This window comes from Megascapheus bottae, chromosome 31, assembly GCF_031878675.1.
Source record: "Megascapheus bottae isolate mThoBot1 chromosome 31, mThoBot2.hap1, whole genome shotgun sequence".
NCBI lineage: Eukaryota > Metazoa > Chordata > Mammalia > Rodentia > Geomyidae > Megascapheus > Megascapheus bottae.
In genome coordinates, this window is record NC_143539.1 from 5,803,315 (window position 1) to 5,818,783 (window position 15,469).

Genomic DNA, 15,469 nt, shown 5'->3' on the forward strand with positions numbered 1-15,469 from the left:
CTAAATCATCCCCTTTCCAGCAGCTTGACCTTGGTGTATGGAAGACCCTGGGTCTGCCCTGAGCAGCATTGTGAGCTGTGGTGCACATTGCAATGCTTCACTGCTCTGTGGCTGTGTGAGCTTGGCCATCTGTCACAGGAAGAGCATGGAGCAGTAAGGCTTAGGCAGGTCTATTAAGGGACAATCATATATCTAAGTTACAACTAGGACGTGATGGAAGGTATGAAGTGGACTTAAAACCTTTTTGATATCATTTTTTTTTGTCTGTCACAGGGCTTGTACTTTGGACCTGGGTGTTGTCTCTGAGCTCTTCAGCTCAAGGCTACCAGCCTACCCCTTGAGCCTAGGACTTTAGTGCCCGGGCTGGCTTTGAACCGCGATCCCCAGATCTCAGCCTCCTGAATAGCTAGGATTAGAGGTGTGAGCCCCTTTGCCCGGCCCTTTTTGATATCTTACAAAGCCTTTCAGAGAAGTGTTGTAGGTGTGTCACTCTGGAATCTGTTAGGGGGAAGAATATGCTCACCTGCTCAAGGTCCCAATGAGAGAACAAATTTTAATTGGACACTATCGCTGTCATTCATCTTGAGGAAAAAGAGGTGTATAGACACTATCAGGAGGAAAAAAGGTCCATAATTAGGCATGCCCCTGAGCTTTTTGTTCCTTTTAAAAATGCGAATGGGAAATTGGATAGGGAACGGGGGAAAACAAGATGAGGGGTGGGGGAGGGGGGAAGGGAAATGGGGACCAAGACATGTGAAAGGGTATCAATGTATGTGAATTAATGCACCATTTATCTGGCAAATATCATGTAACCCTTCTATTAATTACAATAAAAAATGTATTAAAAATGCGAATGGATGGGACTTTGGAATAGCTCAACAAGTCTTAATATGTTCAGAATGGTTAAAGGAGGACTAAGAAACCAATGCAGGGGCCAGGAGTGTGGCCTAGTGGTAGAGTGCCTGCCTAGCATGCATGAAGCCCTGGGTTCAATTTCTCTGTACCACATACCCAGAAAATGCCAGAAGTGGCACTGTGGCTCAAGTGGTAGAGTGCTAGCCTTGAGAAAGCTCAAGGATAATACCCAGGTCCTGTGCTCAAGCCCCAGGACTGGCAAAAAGAAACGAAAGAAACCAATGCAGGCAGAATCTTATTATGTAATGACAGTTTGAGTGGAAAAAAGACTCAGAAAATCCTTCTGACATGCTGGTCCTCTGGAATCCCAAATCTTCCACTCTTCACTTTATAAAAACTTACCATCTGTTAATCTGAGGCCTGGTAAGGAGAAGGGTAATTCTCCCTTGTCTTATAGAATACTTCCCTAAAATTTCAGATAAACCACTTTACCTCTTTAAGCCTGTTTCTCTGTACTGCCTTGCCTGCAGGGAAGGCTGCAGTGAGGTATCTGTGAAGTGAGAGCAGTGTTAAGATCACCTCTAACCTTTCAGGAATTCTTCCAAATCTGTGATATATAGCACCGGGCTAGGAAGTACAAGACCCTCAGTTCAAACCCCAGAATCACAAGATTAACTTTGCTCTTCCTTCTGTCAGGGATGGCTTTGGAAAAATGTCATGTTAGATCAGCATTAGATCAGACTGGCATTCCATTTGGCTGAAGCTAGTTTGACTATTACGTGCAATGGACACACATAAGATTTAAAAACAAAAACTAACTGGGCGCTGATGGCTCACACCTATAATACTAGCTTCTCAGGGGGCTGAGATCTGAAGATCATGATCGGAGACCAATCTGGGCAGGAAAGTCAGTGACTTCCAATTAAACTCAGAAAAAGGCAAAAGTGGTGCCTCAAAGTGGTAAAGTGCTAGCCTTAAGGAAAAAGGAGTCCACAAACAGCACCCAAACTGAGTTCAAGCCCCAGGGCTGGCGAAGAAGGAAGAAGAGGAGATGGGAAGAGGAGGAGGAGGGAGAGGAAGAAGACTGCCAATATTTGAAAATTAAGATACTGGATATTGAAATTTTGTTTCTATGGAGTTTTTTTGAAGTGGGGCAAGGCAAGGACTGGAACTTGGTATCAAATGCTTTTGCTCATTGGCTGATACTCTACCACTTGAGCCATGCCTCCAATACTTTTTTCTCAAAAATAAAAAAGCCAAAGACATGGTAACACTAACACTTACCCAACTGTTTCTGCCTGCAACCATCCACTAGGGCAAGAGGAGGCTGCCCCTTAGGGAGTGTGCTCTCAGTTTGCTAGCCACCACCTGGCCTTCTTTACTCATTTATATTATCTGCTTGGCCCTGTAGTTGTCTCCATTTGAGGTGCTCTGGCGAGCAGGAAACTATGTTTGGCACAGAGCAGACAATTAAGTTATGGCATCAATGAATTAGTGAACTCTATCATTTCTACCATTCTTATCTGGCCACAATAAGCTTGTAAATATTTGTGGTTGATTTTTTAATTTTTTTAGTTGGTTGTGGGGCCTGAACTCCGGGCGTGGGCGCTGTCCCTAAGCTCTTTTGCTCAAGGCTTGTGCTCTACCATGCTGAGGTACAGCTCCACTTCTGCCACTTCTGGGTTTGTTTGGGGGTTTTTTTGGTAGTTAATAGGAGGTAAGAGTCCCATGACTTACATGCTTGGGCTAGCTTTGAACCTTTATCCTCAGATCTTAGCCTCCTGAGTAGTTAAGATGACAGGTATGAGCCACTGGCAACCAGCTAGTGATTGTTCTTTTTTTTTTTTTTGCCAGTCCTGGGACTTGAACTCAGGGCCTGGGCACTGTCCCTGAACTTCATTTGCTCAAGGCTACCACTCTACTACTTGAGTCACAGCACCACTTCCAGCTTTTTGCGTTTATCAAATCCAGGGCTTCCTGCATGCTAGGCAAGCACTCTACTACTAAGCCACACTCCCAGCTCCTAGTGGTGGTTCTTGAATAGATCATTTTAATTTGGAGAAGTGAGTCCAACAGGTCCTTTCTGGTCATCAGAACAGATTGATTAGGTTAGGCCGTGGTAATAAGTAATCCCCAAGTCTCAGTGGCTTCAATTGGCAAAGGTTTATTTCTTACACAAATCTAGAAACAAAATGAAAATACCCTCCTGTTTTCACTTGCACAGAGACCAACATGAGTGCACAGGTACACACCGAACATGAACTCTTGCAAAAATGTACTTCGACTCTGGTCAGTTTTTACTGTACAACCTTTTCCTTTTTAGGGACATATAAAGGTCCCAGGACTCAATGAGGAGTATGTGAAGATCCTTTATCGGCCAAGGAAATGCCCACACTACAATAGGAACCAAAAGCTAACTGAAGCACTGAAAGCTTAAATAAAGAATCCTGAGGCTTGTACTATATTAAAACGCCATGCAAAAATCCATTAAGTAAAATAGTGAATATGCAGTGCCTAAAGGCTATTCCCTTCCTGCCTCAGTGAGGCAGCCTCTACCTCTGGGTTCTAGCTCAGGAGGGAGATGGACCCCAGACGCCCAATATGCAGGGAGACGGAAGGAGCTGGGGTGGGTCGGAGAGAGGGGCCAACAGGCTGGAATCCTCTTCCTCCAGCAGGAGCTATAGTCAGGAAGGAAGGGGCAGTACCACGTTACTCCATATCCCTCCCTGTAGTTCCCTCTCTTTACCCCATCCAATGAGGCCTCATCCTCCTCCATCTGCTTCATTCCCCATTGTTGATTTTCCCATATCCACTCTTGCTTTCTTCAGTCCCTCCCTCCATTGCAGCCACCGCTCTTTCTTTCTAGAGTCCAGGCTGCCTAACTTCTTCCCGGCTCCCCTTGTACAGGCTGCTTCTCTGGACTCCCAAGCCTGGCATCCCAGATCCCCTCAAGCAGAACCTCTCCAGCCACTTTTCCTTTTCCAACAGTTCCCAAGCGTGATTGGATGTTGGGATTCTCAGCCTTCTTCGGTCCCCACGTTACTCCTGAAAACTCCTTGGGTCTTGCCATTGAGCCTTCTGAAAGTGTCCAAGTTTCTCCACTACAGTGGAAGCTTCTGGGAAGCAATTATCACCTTTTCCTAAGCTAGATCCTACCTGTTTACTTACTTCCTCTCCAGACTTTAGCTGGCAGCTAGGGTCTGGAGAGGGAGGATTGGACTGGCATCAGAGACCAGGTCCTCATTTTCCTTGGCTTCAAAGCACGGGACATTCGTTGAGAACAAAACTGGCAAAAGTGATTCATTAAACAACTTCATCTCTAATCTCAAAGGCCAGGCTGAGGGACCTGGGGGCCTGGCCCTGAGGACATTCAACTTGTTGACCTCCTCATCTCCTTGGTTAGTCTCTGCTTACCCTAGTGACTTCCTTCTCCCAACCATCCTTCTCCTGTCCTCTCTTTCCAGAGAGAAGATTACCTGGTGGGCCACAGGGGTGGAGGAGGGAGATCCAGGCAGGATTGGGGGGGACAGAAGGAGTCAGGCGGGAAGCCTGGGACGAATCTTTCAGACCCACAAGGGCCTCAGCTGCCTCTCGCTGAAGCTGCCGCTCTGAGGAGGCAGACGTCCAGGCCAGGCGAGAGGTTCCAGGGGCCTGCAAAGGAGGTGGAGAGAAGAGGACTGGAAACCACAGCTCCACAAGGCCCCCCTCCTTCCAGCCCTGCCACTGTTCTACCTGCCCCTGGTTCCTTCCCTCCCCTGCTTTTCCCCTCCCCAATCTCCACTTCCTCCCTGGGTCAGGATGTTACTTCTTCCCCAGGACCTGTGGCTGCAACAGGAGAGAGTCTGGGGTGCCACAGGACTGGAGTATCAGCGTGGAGCATCTAGAAAGAGGGAGAGATGGCAGAGAGAGTAAATCGGCATGTATGCATGGAAAGAAGGTCAGACATTCTGGTCTAGGATTCGGAGACTTCGTGGGCTTGATTAAGTCTTGTCCCTTGGGTTGGCTTACTTTGTTTTCTAGAAATAAAAATCTCTACCAGCTTTCCCCTCCTAGAATCCTGTGAGGATTACAGGGGTTGGTTTTGAAAATGAACAAAATACCTAAAGGGACTAGGGTTTCTGTCCCTGTCTTGCCTAGTTTTCCTTTCACCAGCTCGCTAATCCCTTTGGAATTTCAAGATAAGCTTTGCCCCAACTTCCAGAAGCTTTCTCTAATGGCTTCTGACCTTCCCCTTGACTCTCTGTGGCTTTCCTGGCTCTTGTTTCAGCACTTAATCCCAATCCATTTTATCTGCTTAAGATCTGATAACCAATATTTCATCAAGGTCAGGGTCCATGCTAAGTGTGTTCCATACATTACTGTTAGGAAAAACTGAATGACAATTATAATCTGAATATAATGACACCTCCCATTTACAAATTGAAAATCAGGTTCAGAGAGGTATACACATTTGTCTAAGAGTTCACACAGCTAGGTAATGGCAGACCTATTAGTCTGAGACCTTTATCATTCACTACGGTATCTAGCACAGGGGAAAGCTCAGAATAAATGTGTGTCCTTGTGTCCCTACTCACGTGTGGGGCAGGCTAGGGGGTTCTTGAGGCTCTCCAGAAAGAGGAGTTGTCAGTACCGAGCGAGATCCTGGGCAAGGCGGGAGGGGCCCATGTGCAGGCAGGCGGAGGGAGGTGCTAGGGTCAAAGCCTAAGGCAGGGAAAAGAATGCAGGTGTTTAGGGCTCAGAGGTGACAGCTGTAACCTCCCTCTTCTCACCTGTGTCCTTTCCCGCTTCCCTTTCTGCTGAATGAAGGCTGAATTCTCTTCTTACCAGGGAAGGGATGCAGAGGGACAGCAGGTTCCTGGCACAGCAAGCGACACACCACTGGGGGTGGCATGGAAAGGCCTGGAGGCAGCCAGTGGCCAGGGCCCCAAGGGCCTGGAGGCACTGGAGTCCAGGGCAAAGGCAAAGTTTCTGGGGGACAGCTGAGCAGCAGGGGCCCACAGTTCTCCTGGCAGGGCAGAGGGCACAGGTTAGAGTTTGGTGTAAGGCTGGAGAAGGAGTGGCTGTGCTCTGAGATGGGGAAGTATCTGGGATAGGTCTTGATGATCCACCCTCTTTTTTTGCCCACAGCAAAGAAGTGACTTGCTCATGATTTGCAACATGCCAAGGTCAGGAGTAGAACCCAGATATGAAGGGCGCAGAGAAAGGGCACAGGAGCTAGGCTGGGAGCCTCTCCCTCGGGGCCAGTTTCTTACCTTCCCAGGGGGTGTCAGTGCCAGTGGGACTGCCCCATGGGAACCCTGAGGCTGAGGGGCTATGTTCTCCTTTCCAGCTGTAAAGGATCAGGGAGAGATCTAGTGAGCCCACACCAACCCCAACAGAGGTCTTACTTCCTTTGACTCCCTCCCTCCCTCTCTCCCTTTCTTCTTTCCTTCCTTCACCCCCTCCCTTCCTACTCTCTCTCTTCTTCCTTTCCCACTTCCCCTTCCTGCATGCCTCCTTTCTTCTCTCTCTCCCTGGTACTGAGTTTTGGATTCAAGATCTTGGGTCTGCTAGGCAAGTGTCCTACCACTTGAGCCATTACCACTCCCCCTTTTTGCTTTTAGTTTATTTTTCAGATGGTCTCAGCCCTTTTTGCTTAGGTTTGGGCCTCAGACTGCCATGCTCCTGAGTAGCTGGGATTACAGGTGTGTGGCTATTCTGACCATTTTCTACCTCTCAACTCACTGCATCCTCCTAACACTTAGTCACATTTTATAGCTGGGAAGCTGGAGACCCTGAGAGCAGAGCACGCAGCCCAGGGTCACATACCAATTTGGTGACAGGACTGAGACTCCTCCCTACATTCAAATTCCTGCCATAGCCCCTGCCAGAGACACTCACAGGGGACTACTGGTCCAGCAGCTCCTTTCTTGACACGGCTCAGCGCTTTGAAAGGGGCTGCCCCTCTCACTAGTCCCTGAGCCAGGTGCCTCTTCAACTGTGCTTCCTGCTGCCTACGCAATGCCACCTGAGCAGCCATGACTCTCCGGCGCTCCCTAAAACGAGGAGAGTACGAGTGGCAGTTAGCCACTCTTCCACAGAGGCTCATCCTCCCCTTCTCCCTGGACCCTCTACTCACAGAATGAGGACACATTTATGACACTCGCAAGTCTGGAAGAGGCAAAGTCTCTTGTGGCCCTTGAGGTGGGCAGTGACACCATGGTTTCGGCAGCGAGCGCAAGTTGGAGAGCGACTCACGGCTCTCCTGGGGATAAGCTCCATGCCCTGGGGAGCTCTGGTCTCACCCCTTGGGGCAGAGTCAGCAGGGCAGTGGTGGGCATCAGGCGTTTCCTTCGGGTCCATGGACCTGAGGGCAGAAGTGGCATGTTAGGATTGCCGTGCGGGTCCTCTCCCAGACACCTGTCCTGTTCAGGGAGGCATGTGTGGCTCCTGGCTTCCCTCCTCTTCACCTCTGATCATGGACCCTCCTTCCTAAGAAATCCATTTCCTTAGATTTGTGCGTATGTGTGCCAGCACTAGGACTTGAACTCAAGGCCTGGGCTCTATTTCTTAGATTTTTTTTCCCCTTAAGGCTGGTGCTCTGCTTCTTGTGCTACAACTCTACTTCTGGCTTTTTTTTTTCCTTTGGTTAACTGGAGCCAAGAGTCTCACAGACTTCAAGTGAGAGCCTCACAGCTCAACCTCCTGAGCAGCTAGGATTACAGGCACAAGCCACCAGTGCCTAGTTTATTCATTTTAGCTCAGTTTCAGGCATATGCATGGCTCTCATAACCCTCAAAAGCTTTCACTAAATATCCCCCCACCCCCAGTGCTAGGGAATTGAACCCTTGCAGGTGTTAGACAAGTGCTTTACCACTGAGCTAATCCCCAGTCCCGCCTATATATTTATGCGATTCCTTGCATATTCTATGTACATATATGTATATGTAGTATTTATATATAGCATTTATGTATTTATTTGCCAGTCCTGGGACTTGAACTCAGGGCCTAGGCACCATCCTTGGTCTTTCTCAAAGCTAGAGCTCTACCATTTGAGCCACAGCACCACTTCTGACTTTTCCTGTGTATGCAGTACTGAGGAATCGAATCCAGGGCTTTGTGCATGCTAGACAAGCACTCTACCACTAGGCCACACTCCTGGCCCTAGCATTATATTTATAGTGTTTACATATGTGTGTATAATAGTGTTTGTATGTGTGCACACAAATACACTGAGACACTGGAGATTGAACCCAGGCCTGCGGGAAGCTCTGTACCAATTTGACTATTCTTCTCCCCCAACACCCATCTTCCTGGCCACCTTCTGAGTAGCTGGCACTATAGGCCACCATGACCACTCCTCTTATTTATTATCATGTGGCTTGAACTTAGGGCCTGGGCACTGTTCCTGAGCTTTTCTGCTGACGGAGCCACTTCCAGTATTCTGGTGGTTCACTGGAGATAAGAGTCTCATGGACTTTCCCGTCTGGGCTGGCTTTGAACCGCCGTCCTCAGATCTCAACCTCCTGAGTAGTCAGGATTATAAGTATGCGCCACCAGTGTCTGGCCTAAAAACATTTTTATGTTCCCTGAAATTCTTAGTCTCACCTAGACCAGGCCATCCAATCGTCCCTGTGATCCTTCAGTCTAGCTTTGTGGTTATAGGGTCCCTCCCTAATAATGACATGATTGTGAGGGACCCGGCCTGCCCCACTTTTCCTAGTTGTGCTCATCCTCTCCGTTCTCTCCATCACTCCCTGGGTCCCTGGCTGCATGTCGACTTCCCGTCTAGGCCCTTCTCTTGATGCCCAGTTTCTCCCTGGCCACAGGCTTTGGCGCGAACCCGCGCAATCATAGCTGCTCCCTCACTCCACGCGCCCTTTTTCATAGGTATTGCCCGGGTACCCCCCCCCTCCATTCCAGCAGCCCCATCCTCAACCCTGGACCCGCGCCCCCCTCCCCGCCCCGGGGCCCCAGGAAAGGGGGCAGGGCACGAGGACCGCGCGGGGGGGGGGGGCCTGGCGGGGCGGGAGTGGGGAGAGATGGGGGGGTCGCGAGCAGCGCGGGGGGGAGGGGAGGGCAAAGGGGGTGCCCCGCCTGGGGAAGGGGATTCGGTCTCGGGAAGAGGGGGGAAGAAGGCCCAGGGAGTGGAGGGTTCGCGTCCGCTCCCGGACGCCAGCCCTACGGTTACAGTTACCACAGCTTCGAGCAGAGCCAGACTCTGCCCCGAGGAGGCCAAGAGAAAAGAATGAGAAAGCCGCGGAGAGAGGAACTGCCGCGCCTCGAGCAGCGGCTCTTTTTTTTTTTTTCCCGCCCCTTCCCGCAACGACCAATGAGCTTCCAACACGCTCTCTCCGGCTACACCAATGTGGTTCTAGATCTCGCCTCAAGGCTCCTCCCACTTCCTCCTCCCCCTCCCTTCCCGAGGGCCAAACTCTCGGGCCAGCCAATAGCGCGTCGAATTGCGCCTCGCGCCACTCCGGCCCCTCCCCCCCACACGGCGGCTTGACTTTCCAGACTGTTCTTCCCTTTGCTGGGAACTAGCCAATGGGGCGTCGAGTACCACCTCTGACGCACAGGCGGGACACTCCCCTTTTCCCCTCCCCCCACCCCGCCCGGGAACGGCAGCCTCTGACACAAGGATCACAGGCGTTGCCGGGCCCCTCCGCGCATGCGCGGGCTCCTCGCTCTCGCCTGCGCTCTCGCCGCCGCCGTAGTTTCCCCCCCCCACTTCCCATGTGGATGTTTTTCTGCAGCTTTTAGCCGGTTTGCTCGCTGCTGATTTCTAGGTTACCTAGCCTGTGTCACTGTGGCGTCCTGGGATGAAAGGATGGAAGAAGTGACCTCTGGCTGGCCTGCGGTGCCAGGGAGCTGTCGGAGATAAAAGTTGGAAAGGTGGTGTGGGGGGTCCTTAGAGGGGGGGAGGCTGAAGAGGGGGAGCCTGGGGTTGGGGTGGGGGGAGAGGAAGAGGGGGCCCAGCACGGTGTATGAGACGAGGATATGTAATATTAATGACATAATACGTACTATACGTATGTCTATAACTGCAGCCATAATCTGTATTCTGTCGTTGTAACCTGTAATTATGTCAGCCCATCTCTTCTGTAGATAGCCCGTGTATTCTATGTATAATATAGTCTATAGTCATAGAGAATAGGTAGTGCACATGATACGTAGTGTGTTCTAGGCCAAGGATGTCGTGGATGGACATCTGTGGATGTGGACATAGATGCCAGTACTATGGCTGGAATTCACTGCCTCTCTTGCTTTGTTTTTGGTGGGGGAGGGGAAGGTGTTTGGCAGAAGCTTCACTCATCCACAGAGCTCTTCCCCTCCACCCTCCTGGAGGAAGCCCAGGTTGCTTCGTAATTGTGTGTTGGGAAGGAAGGGCTAGGGTCTTCGGTCTGTTCACGGACTGTCTGCAGCGCGACCCTCCTAGTTAAGCCTTCTGCATAGCTGGCATGACCACTGCATACCGCTGCATCCGACGGGCTGATTTAGATGAAATCTCGGTAACTTTTTGCACAGGCTGGCTTCAAACCACCATCTTCCTTGTCTCAGCTTCTGGAGTAGTTGGGATTCTAGGTGTATGCTACTGCTTACAGCCTTTTTTTTTTCTCCTGGGGCTTGAATTCAGGAGCTGGGCTCTGTCCTTGAGCCTCTCGGTGCTCAAGGCTAGCACACTACCACTTGAGCCACAGCACCACTTCAGCTTTTTTCTGAGTAGTTTATTGGAGATAAGAGTCTCATAGTCTTTCCTGCTTGGGCTGGCTTTGAACTGCAATCCTCAAATCTCAGCTTCTTGAAAAGCTAGGAGTATAGGTGTAAGCCATCAGCAGTCACCCATGTTTTTAAATTTTCTTATTGAACCAAGGGACATTTAAGATGTTAATTAGTTTATACTCTCACACAGTAATTTTAGACCTCTATTAGTATTATTTAATACAATTTAGGCCTATTATTATTATTATTATTTTGCCAGTCCTGGGCTTGGGCCCAGGGCCTGAGCACTGTCCCAGGATTTTCTCAAGGCTAGGGTTCTACCACTTGAGCCACAGCACCACTTCTGGCTTTTTGCTATGTATGTGGTACCGAGGAATCAAACCCCAATCTTCGGGCATGCTAGGCAAGCACTCTACCTCTAGGCCAAACGCCCGGCCCAATATTATTATTATTTTATTTTTTGTGTGAGTCTTGGGGCTTGAACTCGGGTCTGGATGCTGTTCCTAAACTTTTGTGCTCAGGCTAGCACTCTACCATGTAATCCACAGCTCCATTTCTTTTTTTTTTTTTTTTTTTTTTTGTTTGCTGGTTAATTGAGATAAGAGTTTCATGAACTTTCCTGCCCTGGCTAGCTTCAAACTGTATTCCTCAGATCTTAGCCTCTTGAAGGGGTAGGATTACAGGCTTGAGCCACGGGTGGTACTCAGCTAGGTCTCTGTTTGCTCTTGGGATCTCATTGGGTTTGGTTGGAGAACAGCCTTAATAGGGCTCCGTCTGTCAGCACCATGGTCAGCGATAGGGCCTAGGCAAGAGAGTAAGAGCCAAGCTCTGAGCCACGGAAGTGCTTTTCTGAGTTAGATCTGAGGAGAGAACATGGTGATGGGGATACGTGTGTCGCTGGATGTTTCAAGGGAGCCTATAGAGCCACAGTAACTGATACAGTCAATGTTCTGGTTCCAAAAACAGTCACCCGGAGGCGGATGGACAGAGAATTCAAAGACTGACAAGAATCAAGCTTGGGACCTAAACTGAAGATTGATTCCAGACTGACATCTAGCATCCAAGACGGAAACACAAAGCCATGGGACACCACCCTGTGAGACCCGTGCAGCTGCTCTGTCTCCTGGGGGCCATCTCCTCTCTGCCTCGTACGTCCTGTGGGGCTGGATGCTATAAGGCCCCAAAAGGTGGGAGGCTGGAGTCATGTCCCTGGGAGAAGGAGGGCTGGATATCTGGGTTCCTTAGGGGCTGGGAGTGAGCACTTGATTGATATTTGAGGGCTGAGAAGGCTGGGGGTGGAGATGACGAGACAACAAGCATTCTCCCTTTAGGAGGTGAGACCCTTTTGTGTTATGAAGCAATAGCCTCCAACTTCAGGGCAGTGTCCTTCCATGACTGGGATTGGCTGCTGACAAAGAGCATGGTGTGTAAGCTGCGAGAGGGCTGTGAGGAGACGGTACTTCTCATTGAGACAGGTGAGATGCAAAGGGCTTCTTTCCTTCCTCTCTGCTCCCCACCCCAACGCTACCCCAATTCCTCCCCTAAGATAAGAATTCCAGATGCATATGTCATTGTGTATGTCAGGATACTGGTGAGGGTAGAGTGGATCCCAGATGTTTGTGTTGTGCAGTGGAGAGGAGGGCAGAATGGAGGGCTCAGAGGTGTGGCTCAGGTGGTAGAGCATTAGCCAATGAGTGAACGCATCAGGTACCACATCCAAGTCTCAGTCTCCCACCTAAAATTTAAAAGAGCTTGGTGCTGGTGGCTCATCCTAGCTAGTCAAGAGCCTTCAGTGAACCAGCAAAAAGCCAGAAGTGGAACCTCCACTCAGAGTGGTAGAGTGTGGACTGGGAGTTTGGCCTAGGGGTAGAGTGCTTGCCTAATGTGCATGAAGACCCGGGCTTGAGTCCTCGGTACCACATACATAGAAAGAAGGCGTAAATGTTGATGTGGTTCAAGTGGTAGAGCCTCTTGAGAGAGTCCAAGGACAGTGCTCAGGCCATGAGTTCAAGCCTCAGGACTGGCAAAAAAAATCTCATCAACTTTCCTAACTAGCTAGCTTCCAACTGAACCTCAAATCTCAGCCTCCTGACTAGCTGGGATTACAAATGTGAGCCACCAGCCTGTCTGTCCCTGGAATTCTTGTGCTCCTAATCCCACTCTGGATCGCACCAGATGCTCTGAGACAGAGTGTGATGGCTCTAGGCATGTCTTTGCACATAGACTAAATAGAGTAGGCAATCCAATCAAAAATGTCCTCTTCTGTACTGAGCGCTGGTGGCACTGTCCTGTCTTTCTAGTGACTCAGGAGGCTGAGATCTGAGGATTGAGGTTTAAAGCTAATCCACATAGGAAAGTCCCTGAGACTCAACACCAGTGAACTACCAAAAAGCCAGAAGTAGAGCTGTGGCTCAAGTGGTAGAACACTATCCTGGAGCACAAAGGCTCAGAGATAGTGCTCAAGCCCTGAGTTCAACAAAACCAGCGTACACAAAAAAGGGCAGAATGGAGGGGAGGGCAGATCCTTGAAGGAAAGAGGAAGCCTAGGGGGGCGGTACCAAAGAGAGAGGGCAAGGGCAGTGCTGGGGGGGTCTTCTCCAAGGAGATGATGGAGGAAACATCTGATTTAAAACAAACAAACAAACCAACAAACCCCTGGCATCTGAGCCCTGTGTATGAAGCGCCCCGGTGGAGGGCAGGCAGAGGGAGCCCAGGGTGGGGTGAAGCATGACGCTGATCAGGACTCTAACCCTCTGCTTTTCAGGAACCAGCAAAGGAGTTGTGACTTTTAAAGGCTGCAGCTCAGCCATCTCTTACCCACCTCAAGTCTCCTACCTGGTTTCACCACCTGGACTCTCCATCGCCTCCTACAGCCACATCTGCCGGTCTTACCTCTGCAACAACCTCACCAACGTAGATCCCTTTTGGAGGATCAAGTCTACCGTTCCCAAAACCGTACCTCTGTCCTCCCACAGCTGCCCCACCTGTGTGGGCCGATTTGACGAGGAATGCCATCCAGCTTTTGCTGCCAACGAGACTTGCCCCTATACTGCCTCTACGTGTTACAGTGCCACCTTAAAGTTTGAAGCAAGTGAGAGAGGAGGAACTCCCCCGCCCCCCCACACACACACTTTGTTCCAGTCCTGGGGATTGAACTCAGCCTGAGTGCTGTCCCAGAGCTTTTTTTTTTTTTTTTTTTTTTTTTTTTTTGCCAGTCCTGTGAACTCAGGGCCTGGGTACTGTTCTTGGGCTTTCTCAGGGGTAGTGCTCTTCCACTTGAGCCACAGCACCATTTCTGGCTTTTTCTGTGTGTGTGGTACCGGACAATTGAACCTAGGGCTTTGTGCAGGCTAGGCAAGCACTCTTATCACTAGGCCACAGCTCTACTTCTGGCTTTTCAGTGGTTTATTAGAGATAAGAGTCTCAGGGAGGGGCAGGGAGCATGGCCTAGCGGTTGAGTGCTTGCTTCGCATGTATGAAGCCCTGAGTTTGATTCCTTGCTACTGCTTTTGAGAAAAAGCAGGAAATGCGCTTTGGCTCAAGTGCTAGCCTTGAGCAAAAGAAGCTCAGGGACTGTTCCCAGGCCTTGAGTTCAAGTGCCAGGACTGGTGAAAGGAAAGAAGGAAAGGAAGGAAGAGAGGGAGGGAAGGTGGAGAAAGAGGGAGGGAGGGAAGGTGGAGAGAGAGGGGGGGGGAGAGGCCGTGAGTTCACACACACACACACACACACACACACACAGGAGCATAGATGTGCCCTGGGTGGTGAGGCACCTCTCAGCCGAGGGCAGGAGTGCTAGGTCTTGGAAAATGTCCCTGACTCGTTCTGCTCTGCTTGCAGGAGATCTCAACAGCACCTTCCTCCTCATGGGCTGTGCTCACGAGCAGCACAGGCTTTTAGCAGATTTTCAGCATGTGGGAAGCATCCAAGTCACTGAGATCCTTAACAATATGGATAAGTCCCAGACCGCCGGTGGAAGTCCTTCCTGCCGTGGTTCTTTGGGAGGCCTTGTCCTAGGCCTGCTCCTTACCTTCAGCCATTGACTGTCCAGCTGGACCGGACAAGCACCCAGACCCCAAATAAAGCTGTAGAGATGATAATTACCTTTCTGATTTTTCCTAGGATTCCAGATCATGTAGAGGTATGGAAAGGTGTGTGAGGAGGGCCAAATAAATCCAGTGTGTGTGCGTGTGTATACATCAGTCCTGCAATACACAGGGCCTAGGCACTGTCCCTGAGTGTTTGTGCTCAAAGCTAACACTCTACCACTTGAGCCATGGCTCCACTTTGTGCTTTTATAGGAGTTCAGTGGAGACGAGTCTCACAGACTTTCCTTTCCAGGTTGGCTTCAAACTATGATCCTCAGATCTCAGTCTCCTGAGTAGCTAGGATGACGGGTGTTGGTGTTGAGCCAGGGGCACCTGGCTCCTTTGGAAAAAAATATGTATATATTTATATTTCTATAGTATATAGTAGGTTGTGGAGATTGAACTCAGGCCTGGGTGTTGTCCCTAAGCTCGTCTGATCAAAGCTAGTGCTCTACCACTTTGAGCCACCAGTGCTACTTCTGTTTTTTTTTGCGTGGTTCATTGGAAATTACAATCAAACAATAAAAACTATTTTTTTAAACAACAAAAAAATTACAATCAAGAGGTCTTGCCTGCCTGGGCAATTGCAATCCTCAGCTCACAACCTCCTGAGGAAGAAGGATGACAGGCATGAGCCACTGATACCTGGCTTCTTTTATTTATATTTTTATTTTGAGACCGCATCATTATATAACTTATCTCAAGACATGAAGAGAAAGAATCCCTGCCGGGGCCAACCGGCAGCAAACCAGGGTTCGCAGATTGGGGTTCCTGAAATAGGGGACAAGGACTAGGAAGAAAAAGAAGAGAGACAGACACACTAGGTC

At 49.8% G+C, this 15,469-nt stretch overlaps 2 protein-coding genes across 5 annotated transcripts; one reads left to right on the plus strand and one right to left on the minus strand.

The window, feature by feature from the left end:
- Positions 1-2,999: 2,999 nt before the first annotated feature.
- On the minus strand, positions 3,000-9,139 carry Dmrtc2 (DMRT like family C2). Of its 2 annotated transcripts, none has more exons than XM_090322861.1 (9): positions 9,032-9,139; positions 6,974-7,201; positions 6,736-6,890; positions 6,108-6,184; positions 5,680-5,860; positions 5,430-5,556; positions 4,675-4,735; positions 4,332-4,506; positions 3,000-3,533 (listed from the first exon to the last, which is right to left on the minus strand). In XM_090322861.1, exons 2-9 carry the CDS (start codon positions 7,195-7,197, stop codon positions 3,421-3,423), a joined length of 1,113 nt encoding a protein of 370 aa, XP_090178987.1. In that variant the 5' UTR covers positions 7,198-7,201; positions 9,032-9,139; the 3' UTR covers positions 3,000-3,420. The 2 variants fall into 2 exon arrangements, with proteins under 2 accessions (XP_090178987.1, XP_090178986.1); XM_090322860.1 differs by lacking the exon at positions 9,032-9,139 and adding an exon at positions 8,443-8,682.
- On the plus strand, positions 8,700-14,654 carry Lypd4 (LY6/PLAUR domain containing 4). 3 transcript variants are annotated; one of them, XM_090322874.1, is made up of 5 exons: positions 8,700-8,724; positions 11,524-11,744; positions 11,889-12,032; positions 13,322-13,648; positions 14,395-14,654. In XM_090322874.1, exons 2-5 carry the CDS (start codon positions 11,639-11,641, stop codon positions 14,595-14,597), a joined length of 780 nt encoding a protein of 259 aa, XP_090179000.1. In that variant the 5' UTR covers positions 8,700-8,724; positions 11,524-11,638; the 3' UTR covers positions 14,598-14,654. The 3 variants fall into 3 exon arrangements, with proteins under 3 accessions (XP_090179000.1, XP_090178999.1, XP_090179001.1); XM_090322873.1 differs by lacking the exon at positions 8,700-8,724 and adding an exon at positions 9,652-9,729; XM_090322875.1 differs by lacking the exon at positions 8,700-8,724 and adding an exon at positions 9,652-9,729 and having other exon boundaries at positions 11,524-11,705.
- Positions 14,655-15,469: the final 815 nt, after the last annotated feature.

Bases quoted from the DNA above. Each gene is read 5' to 3' on its own strand.
- Dmrtc2 (XM_090322860.1), bottom strand. From the start codon at position 8,609: ATGCAGCCAGGGACCCAGGGAGTGATGGAGAGAACGGAGAGGATGAGC. The intron at 6,891-6,973 runs GTGAGTAGAGGG...TCCTCGTTTTAG, and splicing joins CATAAATGTGTCCTCATTCT to GGAGCGCCGGAGAGTCATGG. The intron at 6,185-6,735 runs GTGAGTGTCTCT...GATCCTTTACAG, and splicing joins TGCTGGACCAGTAGTCCCCT to CTGGAAAGGAGAACATAGCC.
- Lypd4 (XM_090322874.1), top strand. From the start codon at position 11,639: ATGGGACACCACCCTGTGAGACCCGTGCAGCTGCTCTGTCTCCTGGGG. The intron at 12,033-13,321 runs GTGAGATGCAAA...TCTGCTTTTCAG, and splicing joins GGTACTTCTCATTGAGACAG to GAACCAGCAAAGGAGTTGTG. The intron at 13,649-14,394 runs GTGAGAGAGGAG...CTCTGCTTGCAG, and splicing joins CACCTTAAAGTTTGAAGCAA to GAGATCTCAACAGCACCTTC.